Below are 17,844 nucleotides of genomic sequence, written 5' to 3'. Positions count from 1 at the left end.
ACTGAGTCATCACTGTTTGAAGTGTGGTCCTGACCCCTGCTCCAGAATCACCTGAATGTCTATTAGAAACACAGATATCTTGAATAATGCTAGATTAACTGCTGGGGAGAAATACATATGATTTAGGTTATCAGCTTATTGGGACTATAAAGTGAAGTATTTTTAAGCAAATAGCATCTCAGTAGCTATCTTGCTGTGCTTTCTTTTTTTACTTTTGTATTCATGATAAAGGACACGAGCACACAGAAGAGAAAGAGAAGCCACCCTCCACAGAGCTTAATCACATGGCAATCCCCTTCCTCCAGCCTGCCAGGATCCTGGGAGTGATGCCAAAATGGGCAGAGATGCTCATTCAGGAGGACCAGAAATCAGATCTATGCCACTTGCCACTTGACAAAAAGACAAAAATTGGTGAATAAGGAGAGGAATTTATTCAGTGAGGTCAACACTGGGGAGAGAGCAGACTGGAGTTTATAAACACCTCCACTATTCTGGATGAGATACAAAACTTATATAGAGAAGAGGTGACTATGTGGTACATGTAGAAGCAAGGGCAAATTGTTCATTGTCTTGGGGCAGAACCAGGAGGAGGCCTGGTCATTGTCTTTACACAGGATCACAAGGAGACCCCTCAGGCATCAGAAGGGGGCAATCACTACCTGAGGAGCAGTTTTCATTCTGGGCATACAGGGTAGAATGACTAGTTTCAGTTTTCAGCAAGGGGCCGGCAGGTGATGTGGTAGTTAAGGGTGCTAGACTCCCACATGGCCGACCATGGTTCGAGTCCCGGACCTGGAGGCTTGCTTTTTCACTTTCTCTCTCTCTCCCTCACTCTCACTCTGTCCTTCTCTGGTCAAATTGAAATAAATAAAGTTAAATAAAATAATTTTTTAAAAAGAAAAAAAAGAAAGAGAAACAAACTGGAGTCAGTCGAGACAACCCTTAGATCCTGGTTTAGAAGCAGGAAAGTCTAGATGTGACTGCAATACTTGAGCTGATGAAAGTATTGCAGCTGGTCATATGTGAGAGACCTGGTGGCACCTTTCCCCTCCCTATCTCTATAGCACACTATCTCTAAAGGCTTAGTCAGCAAGGTTATTGTTAACTTTCATTAAACATTAGGCTCAATCTATTGTGAGGGAGGATTACAAAAAATAAAAAGTTCTGTAAAACTCACTGGGAAATGACACTGATTTTTCCAAGGCTTAATCTTTTGAGATGGATTCCAAGACTAAATGTAATATAAAATCACTTTGGTTCTCTTATGGCTCAGTTACATGAAAAGGTGCTGGGTTCATACCTGGTGACTCCCCTGTATATGTTAAGTACATGTGTGCCCATAATCCAGGTTGGCTGATGCTGGGGGTAGATTGCAACATCAAGACCCTGTTGTGTCTGCTGTCCCTCTATTTCTCTCTGTCTCTTTTGCTCATGGAAAAAATAAATAGATAAACTTTTTTAAAAAAGAGGAAAGCCATACAGACTCATTTTAATGTATACATATGTACACAGGAGCTAAAGAAAATATGAACTCAAAGAGGGGCAAGATGGTTGTGGCTTAAATACACTTTCATAGGAGAGAGAAAAATGGAGGGGGAGAATGAATGGGCTCAATGGTCATATAATGGTAAGTAAATTATTCTCTTTGGAAGATGAATGAGACCAACAAATTACTAAAAGGTGAGGGGTAAGGGACAAAACTGCACATAAACAAATATTGTCTTCTTATGCAGCTGAAGTTTCTTAGGAGATCTCTTAGAGCTTCCCTTAGAAGAGTAAGTGTCCTGGGTATGGATACCTTTGGTCTTTCTTGTCTCTGATTGCTTGATGAGATTCTTAGAAAGGAGGTATAAGAGAATTACATTTCTATTGGAAAGAAAGTCTCATCAGGTAAATAAATTCCAGAGACAGGAAGTGGAGAGAAGAGACAAGGTCACTGAGACCTTGATTCTGAGGCAATTTTTATAGCCACTAAGCATGGCAATGAGCCAGTCTTTGGAGTATTGGTACGTAAGCTTCAAGAGTTCTACCTAGTAAACCAGATGTCAGAGTTGAAACTACAAGCTTGAGGGGCCAGCAGGTGATGTGGTGGTCAAGATGCTGGATTCTCACATGGCTGACCGCAGTTTGAGTTCTGGACCTGGCAGCTTGAAAATCACACCAGGCACATGTGTGTGAGTGCCCAAAATCCCAGGAGGAGAATAGAGAAGGGATTACAGAGTGGCCATACCCCTGGGGAGTGTTTTTTCACTTTCCCTTTCTCTGTCTCTGGTGAGCTCACACGCCCTGTGGAAAAAAAACTAAACAAACAAACAAAAACACAAGCTTGGGCTTACTGCTAAATTTATGATTTCTTATTCACATGTAATTATTGTACATCTCTTTAGCACACAAGGTGATTTTAAAAAGTATGCATGTAGTACATAGTCATACCAATTAATTCTCCAGGAGCAGATTCTGACATATGAACTGCTCTGTAGCCTTCTCTTAGAAGTCAACTCACAGTGGGGGAGGTGAAGAGAAGAGGATAGAGAAAGATAGCAAGTGAACAATAGAGAGGCAGGACGTTAGTGAGAAACAGATATGGCTTATTAACTATTGATGATGACATGTATAATATTCTCAACAGGATTGGTCTGAGAAGTATTTCATGATGGGCAAAGTATTTTTACAAGCAAAATGAGAAATAGCGATTGACTGTTTTAAAAAATAATTATTATAATAATAATAATGATTGGGGAAAACATAGAAAAGATATTGAATGTTGAAGCGGGGAGATTAATGTCTTTGTACTGACTGACATGCATGGCATTCCCTTTTGAAAAAGCAATGTAATACACTGTAAAGTTATACGTAATCCAATGTAATATAAAAAAAGATTATGATGATAATAAAAAAAATATAAAAAAAGTAAAAATAAAAAAAATCTACTATCCAAGGCAAAAACAAAAAAGAAGTCAACTCACAGTAACTTACACTCACATAAATTTTACACTGTTTATACTGATTATTACCAAATGATATATCATTCTGATCATTTATTATTGTCTATACTACTTTTTAATTTCTAATGCAGAGAAGGGAAAACTTTCATGATATTTCAAGAGATTTCAATTGTCCATGAAATAAACTGATAGTAGATAAAGTAACAGGAGAAAGACTATGCAAGTTTATTACACACACAGGTGAATCGCAGGAAAGAAATATGAATACCTAAAATCTCAGTGATATCTAGAAGCTACTATAATATATAATATACCCTCTTTATAGAGGAGAGGGGAAGGGGACACAGACAACTTAGGGAAGAGTAAATTATTTTAGAGAAAGATGACTGGTGATAGCATGTGACAAAGTTGGTCTGGGTGACCTCCAGGCTCCTTTCCTGAGATAGAAATTTCCCTTCCCTATTGATGAGATTCCCAGGAAAGGGATTTATGACAGTTGAGCTTCTTCTGGGAGATCTGTCCTGGGGCAGATATGGGAAGTTCTATTGGAAAGGAAGGATCTGTCTTGAGGCAGACATGGGAAGTTCACAGAAAGCTCCTACCTGCATTTGCTATTCCCCAGGTGCCCTCGGTTTTAAGTCTGAAGGAGCATATTTGAGGATGACATTTTCTGAACACCTTCACTGATCACCAATAAATCTCAAACTAAACTTGAATGTTCCTTGGGAGTAATGCATACCAGGGGTTGGTGGTGTTAGATGAGGTTGAGAGCTACCAGCCCTGCTCAGCGTCTCAATCAACCCAAGGATGTGACTTGATTATTATTGCCTATGACACATTTGAGTGTCACTAACATTAAAGTCATCTCTTAAACACATTGAACTGAACTCAATTAATGTAATTGATTATCAACCTAGCTGTAGGGATTTTGTAGCTTTAGGGAAACTGACAAACATCTTGCCCTTTTAGATCCTACAATTAGATTCACAAGGCAGTCAATAAGCATTTTGCAGGTTTTAAATTCATCCTCTTTAAGGATGACAAAAATCTCTGGGTGGGTGAACTGGCTGTTGGTAAAAGACTGATTGTGGAGATGGTTTTCAGTAGCAGTATTGGCAAATAGAACTGAGCCCTTGAAGGATAAATTTGATCATGAATTAATGGAACCTATTTTGGACGTTAATTTATACAAGCCCTAATAGATCTCTGATTTACTGCATCTCATTTTCTAAAGCTGAAAGCATGGTTGGAAAAATGGATCAGTCAGTGTAAACCCTATGGTCTTTTAAACTGTAATCCTCAAAATGAATACTCTGCTTAATAAATAAAATTAATAATATATGTGCATTTCATTTAATATTTAAGAACCTTATGTTCTAAGATATTCTACTTTTGTCTGCCATAATGTGCAGAGAGAATTTCAGGATTTTTATTTTCACAACTCATTGAATGCTGAGGCCTAATCAGGTGATGTTAGTCTCTGAGTTTCTTAGAAAGGATGTGCTTTTCCTTTCGTAAAAGGTATGTGGCTGACATGGCTTATAGTGCCCCTCTCTAATGTCATTTCTCCTTGCTGCTTCTCTTCTAATTCCCCTTCTCTCTAATACTTATAAGTAAATATTAGTTAAATAATTTATCTCAGTGCTGCTCTTAATGCAAAAGTATTCATTACTCTTAAATAAGAATCAGGAATGAAGTTAGAGTTATAGTTTTCACTGGAATTTAGAACAAGGGGAATCCCCATCAGTGCCATCCAAGGAGCGAGGTGCATTTCATGGGACTGACTGTGTTGCTTCATTGAAGAGAGAGGCATGGTGCATAATTCAAAGTCCTGGCAGGAAAAGAATGGATATTAGCATGAATAAAGAAACCAACAGGTCACACAGAGGTGTTAGGAACTAGCAGTAGCTGGCCTCAAACTAGGCCTCAATGTGGAGCAAGTACACCAAAGCAAGGAAGACCAGGAGAAATACATACCTGATCTTTTTCTTCTCCCACCCTCATTCTCTCCTGCTATTATAGGTAGTTAGATGTTATGAGTAGGGAGTCCCAATATGCCAACAAAGGGGACATCTGACACATCAGTCACTGTTACCAGCAGCTAGACCACCTGGCACCAAGAGAAGAGAGGTTGTCTAACTTTCATTGCTTAAACTGTTATTAAAGGGCCTAGAGAAAGTCACTGCCTTCCTTCCTGCCAGTCCACATATGCATTTCCACAGGGATTTTCTTGGGTTCTTGGGCAATATCAGATGTTTGGTCAATATCCCACCTCCCACTCATGGCAATCCACTGATATGGGCAAAATCATCCCTATGCCTGTGCTCACACCCTCAAAGTTCACACTGAGCATGTGTATGACTCCCCTCCAACTGGGAAATTAGGTTCCCTTATTTGACAAGAAGTATGCAGGTGCAACAAAAACCTGGGAAAACAAATGACAGAGCCAGCTACGGTGACAGACCTCCCCTGCTAAATATTCATAACAAGATCCCACAATACAAGTAAAACCTAATCCCATTCCCAGTACAGTTGTCAGACAGCTGGCCTGCCCAAATGCCTTTCTGGCGTAGTGTGTACTTTTCTATAAAAATCTTATTTTATTAAAAATGCCTCTCTTCATAACTTTTCTAATGGTTATGGCTTTGTTTTCATCTCGAGACAGGAGTTCTGGATGCAAAGAGCTGAGTATTCCACACAATGTTTTCCAGCTCTCTCGTACAATAACACTGCCACAACTGTCCGTTGTTCGAACCTAATAAGAAGTCAGAGAGCAGGGAGCTCATGAGCTCATGTGATGTCATCCACAGGGGTGAAGCTCCCAGGGCATAAAATGGCAGAAAGGAGCTGGGCAATGGATAGGAGGAAAGGAATGAGGTCAGTTCACGTGAACAAGACTTAGAACAGGGGGAATGCCACCAAAACTCCAAACAGAAAAGATATGTGAAGTTGGGCAGTACTACACTTTCATGTTTAAGGAAACTAAATTCTCTAGGTAAGGGGCTAGAAACAATTATGTGAAGACAAAAAGACTAAGAAATCATAACTTCTTTGTTAAAATGGAGCTATTGTTTTGTGTCTTTAATTTTGTGATTTCCTTAACTGCCCCTCTGAACTTCCGCTGTAAATTTTTAGTCATTAAAGTTTGCCTTTATTGGGGCCGCAGGTGACATGGTGATTAAGGGTGCTGGACTCCCACTTGGCCAACTGCAGTTTGCATCCTGGATCTGGCAGCTTGCTTTCTCACTTGCTTTCTCTCTTTCTCTCTCCCTTCCTCTCCCATCCTTCCTCCCTCTCTCCCTCTCTGGTCACATTAAATAAATAATAAATAAATAAATAAATAAATAAATAAATAAATAAATAAAATTAAATAATTCTTTTAAAATCAATTCATATTTTTGACTCTTGCTCTTTTCTGTTTTGTTTTGGTTTGTTTTTGTTTCTTTTTTAATTGTCAGGGTGTGTGCGCCACCAGAAAGAGACCAAAGGAGAGGAGGGAGGTTGTGGGTGAAAGCATCCCCTAAAAGGGTATGATCATACCACAATCCCTTCTCCTATATTTCTCCATCCTGTCAAGATTTGGGATATGCACTCACATGCTCCTGGTATGTTTGTCAAGTCTCCTGGGCCGGGATTCTAACTGCAGTTGGCCATGTGGGATCTGGCTTTCTTAACTGCTAGGCCATAGGGTCTGTCCTGTTTTTGCTTTCCAAGTATAAAATATCAAGGCTGGCAGTGTTGGCACAGCAGTAACGTACCACACTGTGATGTTGGACCAACATGGGAAGGTCTCAGGGTCATGACTAGAGATCTCAGTGTACACACCAGACTCATGTGATCTGGGCTGGCTGAGGTTGGATGGATTATGTCATGAAGACCCGATTGAGGATACCTATCCCACCTCTTCCCCTTTCTCTGTCTCTGCCTCTCTCTCATATAAGAAATAAAATAAACACAATTTTAAAATTATACCTTATTTCAAGTAAAACATATAGACAGGGGAGGGGCATGCAGCAGTCCCTTGGAATGGGGAATAGACCTCTTGTGTCTTTAACCCTCCTCCCCAATTACTGCCCTCAGATATGAATAGAATCCAATTTAATGGAGATAAACTCTCAGATCTACAGTGATGATTTTAACATGCTTGAGAAAGGCTTTGCTAATTATTATGAAGTCTTTTCTTCAAAAAATATTTTCCTACAAGTGCAAAAAATAAATATGCAAATAGTCACCCATGCAGTGCTTTATGCCATGTAAGTGATGGATGTGGGCACCTTAGAAATGGTTGGGGTGGTTGTATTTCCACCCTCCACAGGGTTCAGTATGTTGGAGCCCAGAGTAAGAGCATGTGTACCAACCATTAGTCTGTCCCTTAGTTGCTCAAACCTAGGGCCACTGTTCCATCTCACTTGCTGGAGTAGGATTAGATAAGTAGGATAAGCACTGTTTCCCACCAGTATTCTAACCCTTTTAGGTTTCTAAAAATGCCACTGAAGGGGCTTCTCTCTGGTAGGTACATGTGCCCTACAGCAAACTTAGAACTAATAATAAGTTAGATGAAATAAATAACTTTAAATGCCACTGAATATTTCTGAATGTAAGAGCTGGACTTTTTTTCTTTTTCTTAATTGCTAGAAGGAACATGCACTTGCCAGAGTGAGAGCGAGAGTGAAAGAGAGAGAACATCCCCCAATGGGTGCGTGGTCACATTGCTATTATTTTTCAACTCTGTTTCTCCATCTCATCAGAATTTCAGTCATGTGTGTGTGTATACCTGGTGTATTTCATGTCAACCAGGCCAAGGATCCAAACCCCTGGTCAGTCATGTGGCTTTCATCACTGCAGTTTAGTATCCTACCTACCATACCACAAAGGCTGGACCTTATATACTCTTGAAATCACTATCTACAGATTGTATGAATGAGTTTTTTGCATCTAACAAACACCTACATTTAGTGTCATAAAACTGTCATTTTTTATCCTGCATTCAGCTGGCTGATTTGGGCTAGGGAACTTGACTTCTTACTGGGGTACAGGCTCTGAGCTGTTCTACTTGTGTCCATCCTAGAGACCAGGATAAAGGGGCAGCAGCTACCTTGAGAATGTCTTCTCCTGGTGATGACAGAGCAACAAAAGCACATGCCCAAATACAAAAGTGCTTTTCATTTGCCATGTCTGGGCTCAACTATGTGACATGCTTTGGGCACTGGAATGTTAGCAGTGTCAAGAAGTGGAGCAATAGACACTGTACAGTGGGAAAGTACTAGAAAGGAATGGCATCTGGTGGCAAATCATGTCCTGGACAGCAAATGAAGACTAAAGCAGTCGGCCACATAGACCAGTGCTGAGTAAGGCCATAGTATATTGGCACGTGATGCTCTCATGTAATCACGGCTGGCCATCCTGAAAGGTGACACCAGCAACAACCTCTTCAAGCAGAACTCAGGCACCTATGTTCATTCCGACTCATTTTCCTTCCCGTAGTTAAGATCATGTTCCCAGGTTCTTTAACCTCCACACTAAAAGTATTATCTTCTAACTTTGGTTCCTCTTTCAGAATCTTTCAACTCAGCACATATTCCAGAAAAGAACTTGCTGACTCTAATGAGTGCATCAAAAACTGGAATGACTTTAGGTGTTCTTACAGGATGCTTTCTACTAATCAAAGTAATTCTTCATGATACATTGGATGTGTCTGTTTTTTATTTCTGCAGAGGAAGGAAGGCTCCAGGAGTTCAAGGCAAGCCCTTGCCTTTTGTTATGGGGAGTTAGGCAGCAGGATTACCATCAGTCCTTTAGAAATGAAATCTGTCAGAAATAGGAAGATTGCTTATTCAATCTTGATGGACACTTTTTTCCACCTCAATTAATATACTCTATTTTCAGGTCATAGATTCTGGGCCTGTCCCATGTGTTTGGTAGAGAAGGTTGGGGCAGGGGCCAGGGCAGAGGCTTGTGTAGCTCATCATTTGTATTATTCTGGTCTCAGCATCTGATTTCACTGATGCATGTTCAGTAGGCAAAAAGATGTTGCTTTTTCAGCTGATTATAAAAGAACTCAAGCATCTTTATAAAAAAAAATATATATTGCAAGTACGGGGCCAAAAAGTGCTTGCCTTAGTCCAAAGAACAAAATGATGTTTCATGGGGGAACATTTTGGAATAAATTCATTCTGACTGGAAAAGAGACAGGAGCTGATTATTTTTAGATAATTTATTCTGGAAACACAACCTGTTGAGCTAGAAAATGATAATGCCATTGGAAGGTTATTTTCAACATGCAAGCAAAACAGAACCAAAAATCATTAACAAAAATGAAAATGCTAGGACAAGCAGGGATCACAAAACATACATATTTGCTCGTATGTTGTGAACCCTATTTAGCTACAGAAACAATGAAGTGATACGAACCAACCTAAGACTCTCTGTTGACATAGGATGGCAGCCTCTTAGGTTGCCTCACTCCAGATTATGGGTACTGTTTATTTTTCTCATAGTTTGGGCTTGCTCCCCACTGTGCTCAGTGGTTGCTTAGTGGTCAAGAAACACTGCTGAGGGCCAGCAGGTGGTGTTAAGGCAGCTGGATCCCATCTGGTCAACTGTGTAGTTTGGATCTCAGACCTGACAGCTTGAAAAACATGCCAGGTGCATGTGCATGTGTCCCCAAAATCCTGAGAGGAAAATAAAGGAGAAGGGATTGTGGCATGATCATCCCCCCAGGGAGTGATTTTTCACTTTATGTGTGCGCTCTCTCTCTCTCTCTCTCTCTCTCTCCCTCTCTCTCTCTCTCTCCCTCTCTCTCTCTCTCCCTCTCTCTCTCTCTCCTTCCTGTAAGTACATGCACTTGATAGCAAAAAACTACAAAGAAAGAAAAACAAAGAATGCTAAGGAAAAGTTAACCAGTGGTTTAGTCACTAGAGAACTTGGATCTTATCCTGCCTTCTTTAATTTTGTTGTGTTTTGGTACAGTGTTGCTTTGTGTGTATCAGTTTATATTTCTATTTATTGTATTGTTGCACTTGATAGGATGATTCAAACTAAAGGCCTCAGAGATCACCAAATATCTCTAAGGCATTTCACCTAGAGAGTTGAACTGCAGGTATTAAATGCATTGCTGAGTTTGTTTCATATTATGAGATTGAAGGAGTTCACAGTATCTAAAACCTGTTCCTTTCTATTCATTGATCTCCAAAGATGAAAATAATAAGTAATTTTTGAGTGCTTACTAAGTGCTTTGCATCTATTCATTCATTTCATTTTCACAGCTATCTTATGAACTTATTACTATTATTATCACCATTTTCCTGATGAGAAAACCAATAAGCAATTTGTGCAGGTCACACCATTATGAAGGGTGGGACTAGCACTCAAATCCAGGCAGTGTGATTCCACAGTCTCTCTCCAGAGGACCATATCAGTTCTCATACTCACCCTGTACCTGAGTATTTGTTGTATCTCATGCAAACCAGAAAATGTACCCCGTTGAAGATAAAATATCTCCTGCAGTGTGGATCCATCAGGACATGAGACTTGCATTAGGCCATGTGTCATAGGTCCATCCTCACTGGGGATGTCCAGTGGTGTAGGAAGAAGATTCAGAATAGGAGTCTTACCTTTCTATGTCAATTTCTGCACCTCTGTCACCGTCCCAAGCTGCCAGGAGCTTCGGTCAGGATTGATGCAGTGGGCCCTGAAATGCTCTCCCTGTTCCCACCATTACCCATTCCTGTCTTCTCTCAGTACAGCAGCTGGATCATGTCCTTTCCATCCAGAACCTTCCACCAGCTTCCTTTTTTAGGGAGAACAAAGGAAACGTCCTTCCACACCCCCGCCACCACCACCGCCACCACCACTACCACCACTTGCCTTCAGGTGGGTCCCTAGGGATGCTCTTGCTGGACCTTTGCACTTTATGGGCCCTTTATTGGAATCCTCCTCCCCAGGTGTTCCCCAGCCCCTGGCGTAACATTGCAGCGCCCTGTCCAGCAGCTCTTAGCCTTCCTCCCTGCATTTGTTTCTCCTTAGTGTTTATAGTGACCTGATGTATCATTCATTTTATTAATTTATTAGTCTATCTCTGTCTCTGAACACTAAAGTGAATGTTTTATGTTTTGTCTGCCTTCTTTTCTATTGTATTTACAGAACTGCCAGTGAATATTTAATAAATTGACTAAATGAATAAATGAGTGCATTATGGACTTATTTTGGAAAATTAAGTGAGCTAACATATGGAAAGCATTTAGAACTAACCATGCTTAGTGCAAAATTAGTGTTTAATGAATTTCAAGTATTAATAAAATAATAGTTATTGAATAAATGATGTGTTAAAAATAAGGTAATGTTCTTTTATTATGTAGTGGAAAGGATAATCGAGCTACAGATGTTTTACATATTTTTATTATCTTTTCTTTTAGTGTGCCAGAGGGTGTGTGCATGCACACATGAAAAAGACAGAGACGAGAGAGAAAGAGAGAAAGTGATCCCCAGCAAGGCCTTGTCATGCTGCATTCCTTCCCCTCTACCCCAATTCTCCATCTCATTAAGCTTATAAGCCACTGAGGTTGGGACTCAAATCCTGCTTGGCCATATGGGATCCAGCTTCATCTGTGCAGTGCTTAATGGTCATGCTACAGAGATGGCTTCTTAAATATTTGAATATATATTTGTGATGGATGCTAGAGGAAATAGCCCTATTGTCTGGAAGGTCCACTATAACCCAGCCTTCCTGGGCAGATGAATGTTTCTCAAACTTCACTGTAGTTTGGAATCACCTGGAGACCTTTTAAAAATTGACCCTAATTCCCACCCCAAAGTATTTTGATGTGATTGGTCTGGGGTGCAACCTAGGCATTAGAATTTTTTTTCAGTGCTCATGAAATTATTCTAATGTGTAGCAAAGTTTGAGAATCACTGCCATAAGCTAGTCACAGAACTGACAATAACGGAAGGAAGAAGTTCCTCTCTATGCTTGGAATTAAGAGTTCAGTCAGTCTATGGGACCAGCAGATGGCATAGTGGTTACATCACTGGACTACCCCATGGCCAACTGCAGTTTGAGTCCTGGACCCAGTGGCTTAAAAATCATGCCAGGAGCATGTGCATGTGTGTCCTAGATCCCGGGAGGAGAATAAAAGAGAAGCAATTGCAATGAGACCGTCCTCCAGGGGGTGATTTCTCACTTTTCCTCTCACTGTCTCTGTCTCCAGCAAGCACATGTACCCTAAGGCAAAAACCTCTACAAAAAGAAAAAAGTGTTAAGTCAGTCTAAGTCAAGCCAAGTAGGGCTCTCTATGCTTGGAATTGAAAGTTAAGCCAACCTAGATTCTACAGCAGAGGTGACCATTAGGAAGTCACTTAGTTTCAACAAGTTTTACCTCCCTCATTTTTGTATCTGCTGTGGATTATGGTGAAAACTCAGAACTCAGGCCTGACTCAAAAAATGTGCATTCTTTTCCCTCCCTCTCTTCTTTCTTTCCTTCCTTTGTTCTATCTGGAGATAAAATGAGAGAATCATATTCAGATGTAGCTCAAGAACAGCAAAATCCCTTTGACACTATAATGCCACAACTCTGAGCTTGGACTTTCCTAGGATGATGATGGGATACCAGGGGTAGCACATAAGCAGGGCCAGCTCGTGGGTGTGTGGGCAGTGCAGTCACACAGGGCCCTGGATAGGTTCAGTGTTCTGATGCCTTGAAATTCTTAGTCATGTTTGAATGAGGGGCCCTGCATTTTCATTTTGCACTGTTCCTGCAAATTCAGTAGCAGGCCATGTGCATAACACTTGAAGTCAGAAAGCGTGGTGCGAATGGCACCTGACTTACCCCAGAGAGGAATGTGGCCTCAGCCCAGATATTTTTCCTTTCTCAGCATTTGTGAAAAGGGATTAGGTGAGGTCAAACTACCCCCATCATAGAGGGATTTTAAGGATGAAATAAAGTAACAGATTAGTATTAGCATGTGGCACACATCTTAGCTGTCAGTTAACACTTCTCTTTTCCCTAGCATTCCATATCATAAGCAACTAAATCCAAAAGATACTTCCTTTCTGTTTAAAGAGGATTTTAAACTTTTTTCCTAGACAGTGTTATTTACCTAAAGATGCATCCTAGAGGGTTTTCCTTGATCTTACTGAACTCATTTGTTACACAGAAGGATGACAGGACTCCTCCTTCCCTGTCCTTTCTCATTGCATTTAAATAAAATGTTGTCCGGATGGCATATAGAGGAGCATCTTCCACGGTATTTTAAAATGATCTTCGTTTACTTATTGAAGAAGGTTAGAGAGAGAAAAAATTAAATTAAGCCCATATCACTGAAATAATTTTAGCTTACATTAATTTACAGAAATGTCTAGGGTTCTAAATAATAACTATCAAAGAAGGTGGCCTGGTAGCTGGACTTTGACCCAATGCTCTGGCATGCCAGCTCTGAGTGATAAGCTATAATTTTGGTCTCTGTTTATGCATTGGGAAAATACAGATAGTAATACATACTCTGTTCCCTCATTCTCAAGGCTCTTTTGTAGATCATATGAGATATTTGTGTAAGAATTTTGAAGAATTTTGAGTACTTTACAGATTTCATGTTTGGATTATTTATAAAACTTCTGCAGTTTGAGTGTTAATAAAAGATTCATTTAAATCATTTGAAAATCCTTCCAGAAAGTAAATGCCAAGAACTAAATTCTCAGCATCTTCTAAAAAGGGGTTGTATCTGGCATCAGGATAACCTTTCACCACTAAAAGTATCCACATCACTTCAACTTCACTGGGGCCAGAAGCTATAGATAATTACCTACTAAACAAGTGTCTGTAACTTTATGAGGCTGTTTCTCAGCATATCAGTTGTAACCTGATTGTTTTCCACAAAGAAATATCCTTTTCTCTACTTACTAATTCAATGCTTTACTGAGAATCTACTACGTTCTAGACACTACTCACTATAAAGCTAAATTCCTTGCTCTTATGGAGAATGCAATCTAATATGGAGAGCAAAACAGTAAAAAAAAGCATAAACAAAAACATATTCCACAACATGTTAGCAGGTGTTTAGTGCTATGGGGGTGAGGGTAGGAAGTAGAAGAGGGTAAAGGGGATCAGAGGAGCAGGGTTGCCATTTAAAAATGTATGGCCAAATAGTCCTCTTCAAGAAGGTCATATGTGAGCAATGACTTGAAAGGGGTGAAGGTGAGCCATATGGATACCTGTAGGATAAGCATCCAGGTTGAAGGCACACCCACTGCAAAGGCCTAAAGCAGACATGGGCCAAGAGTTTTCAAGGAACAACAAGGAGGTCATGAAAGAAGCATCACTGTGGGTCTCCCCAGATCTTTCCCACTCTCTATCAAACAGGGAAGCTTCGAAACTATAGAGAATGTGATTGTCGGGCCAAACCTCATACATACACTGATGCCTTGTTTTTCTTGTATATGCTTTTCCCACAGTCACATGACACAGGCAATCCCATTTGACGACCCTCGGTTAGAGAGCTGCCAAATCATCCCTCCGGCTCCTCGGAAGGTGGAGATGAGGAGGGACCCTGTGCTGGGATTTGGTTTCGTGGCAGGGAGTGAAAAGCCAGTGGTCGTTCGCTCAGTAACACCAGGTAAGCATCCATCTCTACTCCTTGATCTTCTGGGACTATATAACACCCCTTGCCAGAATGAATAGTGTCTAGGCTGTGAAAGCTGGGCAAGTTTTTCTAACATTTAGAAGAGTCAGACCAAGTGGACAGAAATGGCTCATTGGACCAGATTTTAAAGTTGTCAAACCCATTGTATCACTTGACTCAGAAAAAGGATGATCTATCATTTGGAACCTTGGAAATAACCCACTTCTTAGTGTATGAATGCCAACAATAAGAGACAGGCACTGTCCTGAGATATAGTAAACTTGTGATGAATTTCTTAGTGAACTGAAGTGGGAGTGGTGCTTAATTTCCAGTAGCATGTAGTCACTGGGATGGGTAGATTATTTTGCAAATATGCCCTTTCTCCTTTCCCATAGGAAGCAGGATTACTTTCCTAACCCACAGCTGTGAGGCTAGACCAGGTGACCAGCTTTGGCCAATGACATATTTACAGACATCATGAATGCAAAGGCTTGAATGTGCTTGAGCAGTTGAGCTCATTTCTTGAGTTTCTGTCATGGACATAAGAAGAGAGTTTATCCCAGGTGTTTAGTCCTTCAATCTGAGCCCCAAGAAACATGTGGGCCAGCAAGCCTGTGGCTTGATGCTAAGCACAGCCTGATCTGCAGTCTGAAAAAGAACTGCCCAGCTGAGCCTGGCCTAAATTGGCCGGTCTATGCTCATCCAAAAGACCCATGGGCATGAAGAGGAATGATTATTGAACACCCTACTGAGTTTGGGGTGGTTTGCTGTATAGCAATTGCTGACTGATACTGTATGTGTCACGTCTTTTAAATTCTATAGCCTCATCAAATAATTACTTTACCTCCATCATTTGCATTTAAATATACAGATATCCCACTGTCAACACATTAGATACAATGGACTACAATGCAGTCACTGGAACCAGGCTGCCTTTGCCTCTCCATAAGCAGTGTGCTTTCTATTATTTATTTATTATATGTATTTATGTACCTATTGTAATGGACTCACAGTGGATCTATTTTCAGGTCAAAGAAAATTACTTTCTGAACTGTCTCTCTCCAAGGTTTTACAGATCAGTAACAGAGTTTAGCAGTTAAGTACAGCACTTAGGAGCACAGACTCTGGCATTTGACTGCCTGCCTTTAAATCCTGCCTCTGCCCCTTTTAAGACTTTTCATTCCAAGTTCCTCCTGGGCAGTCCAATATGATGTAACTTCTTTACTCCAGCTGTATAATGGGGATCATTGGAGTTGCTGCCTTCCAGGGCTACAGAGAGGATGCAGTAAGTTGCTATTCTGTATGCACTGGGGGCTTGGGGGCTGTTTTTAGTTAGTTTGTTTTAAGTTGATGTATTTCTTCCATGAGCAAGAACACTCTGACTTGTGCTTTTTGGTCCAATGGAATTATTCTTATTTAATCAAGCAACTTGAAACCATTCTAGAGGAAGCAATCCACAGTCCCTTTCACAATATGAAACAATGGTACACTTCAGAGAACTGTCTCATGCCCTTTACTCTGAAGACTGAGCCATCTAGTATTTAAAATATGATCACACTACTGAAATCACTTGGGACTTCAGAAGAGTCATTTTTATGATAGACACAGTTTATTTGACCAGCATTGTCACTCAAAAAAATAACTGAAAATAGTACTCTTTAACCTCTGTTTTCAATTGTTTTCTCCTCTTCTCAAAACTGTCTAACAGTAGGTGTTAGTGTCTTTGAAGCTGTGGGCAAGGAAGGGAAGAGGTTGAAGGAACAGTGAAAAATCCAAGAAAATGAAAAACAAGACTTGAATCTGTAGTCAGCTCCTGGAAGTACACATACTTTGGAGAATCTCAAAGCCAGAGTTGTTAAAATATCCCAATATAACAAAACAGCATGCCAAACATGCAGAAAAAATATGCTGATACACACATCCATACACACATATATAACACATTATATTTGAATGTAATATATGTTTTTGTCTATATATGCACAGAAGTTTCTCTACAACACATACCCTCTTTATGTCTATATCAATAATGACATCTTGGTAGTAGTTCTGATTATTCATTTTGTTACTTTCTCCTCTACATTATCCACTTTTTAAATATAAAGCTTATGTATTATTAGATCATAGAATGCAATAAATATCTTTTGAGAATAAAATTCTCATTTGCATGAAACCTAACAATTCCACAAAGAGAATTACTATAAGATCTGTACTTAGTGAAACAAAAGCTCATCAAACGAAGTAAGTTGTGTGGTGACACACTGGCAGATGTGACATGACACATTTACCTCAGCACAAGTCTAAAGTAGTTGGCTGTATTTGTGGTGCTTGCCCTGGGGTATATCATGCCAAAATAATGAATAATTAAAATGAACCTTAAAAATCTATGCCAGCTCACGAGTTGAATTCAGTTTACCTTAGTTGACAGAATCAACTGGACAAATATTTTAAGTAGTAATTATATCCAACATTTATGGAGGCCAGACGGTAGCACAGTGGCAAAACACAGCACTCTGCAAGGCTGACCTAAATGGAAGGGTTCCAGACTCATGTCTGGAGACCTCTCTGAACACACCAGGCATATATGTATGACTTTGATCAGGGGATAGCTAAAGATGAGGTAGGTCATGGCATGGAGACCCTGTCAGGGTATGCTTTCTCTCTGTCTCTGTATCTCTCTGTCTCTGTCATGAAAAAAAGAAATACACTTTAAAACAGAAGCATAAGTCAGATGTAAAAATATGTCCTATTAATCTGAGAGTGGTTCTCTTATCAGAATAGCTAACATTCACCCACCGGTTACTTAGACAATATTTCTGTATTTAACCAGTATTTTGTTTCTAATCATTTGCTTGACTAAATTTGATTTGTTGCCTACACATAATCCAATGGTTATAATACATTTCCAGTGGGGGGTATTTTTGGAATTCATATGTGTACAAACACTGAATCACAGTTCCCACATCTGTGAAGTGAATGTTTGCCATCACTGATTTGAGGATATACTAAGATTTTCCTATTCTCTTACTCCCCAGGAAGAAGGACAGCTTGAGTGACACACATGCCAAGTGTCTGGGTGGGTGTAGAACAACTGAATTACCTTTAGTTCCATGTTCTGAGTGTGAAGTATTCATTCTGATTGCTAAAGAAAATAGTACTGATACTGGGAACCAGGAGTTAGCGTAATGGCTATGTCGCTGGACTCCCATGTAGTTGACTGCGGTTCACATCCCGGACCCGGTGGCTTAAAACTCACGCCGGGCGTGTGTGCGTGCGCGCGTGCCCA

General features: G+C 40.2%; 1 protein-coding gene across 1 annotated transcript in view; it reads left to right on the top strand.

Annotated features, from left to right (window-relative positions):
* The window catches only part of FRMPD4 (FERM and PDZ domain containing 4), a 214,346-nt gene that overhangs the window by 88,637 nt on the left and 107,865 nt on the right, over positions 1-17,844 (top strand). Inside the window, exon 3 of the mRNA XM_027769673.1 lies at positions 14,392-14,552. Coding sequence (XP_027625474.1) covers positions 14,392-14,552 — 161 coding nt within the window. The remainder of the gene's footprint in view (positions 1-14,391; positions 14,553-17,844) is intronic.

Source organism: Tupaia chinensis, unplaced genomic scaffold (genome assembly GCF_000334495.1).
Source record: "Tupaia chinensis unplaced genomic scaffold, TupChi_1.0 Scaffold150243_1, whole genome shotgun sequence".
Lineage (NCBI taxonomy): Eukaryota > Metazoa > Chordata > Mammalia > Scandentia > Tupaiidae > Tupaia > Tupaia belangeri.
This window is presented reverse-complemented; position numbering and strand designations above follow the sequence as displayed.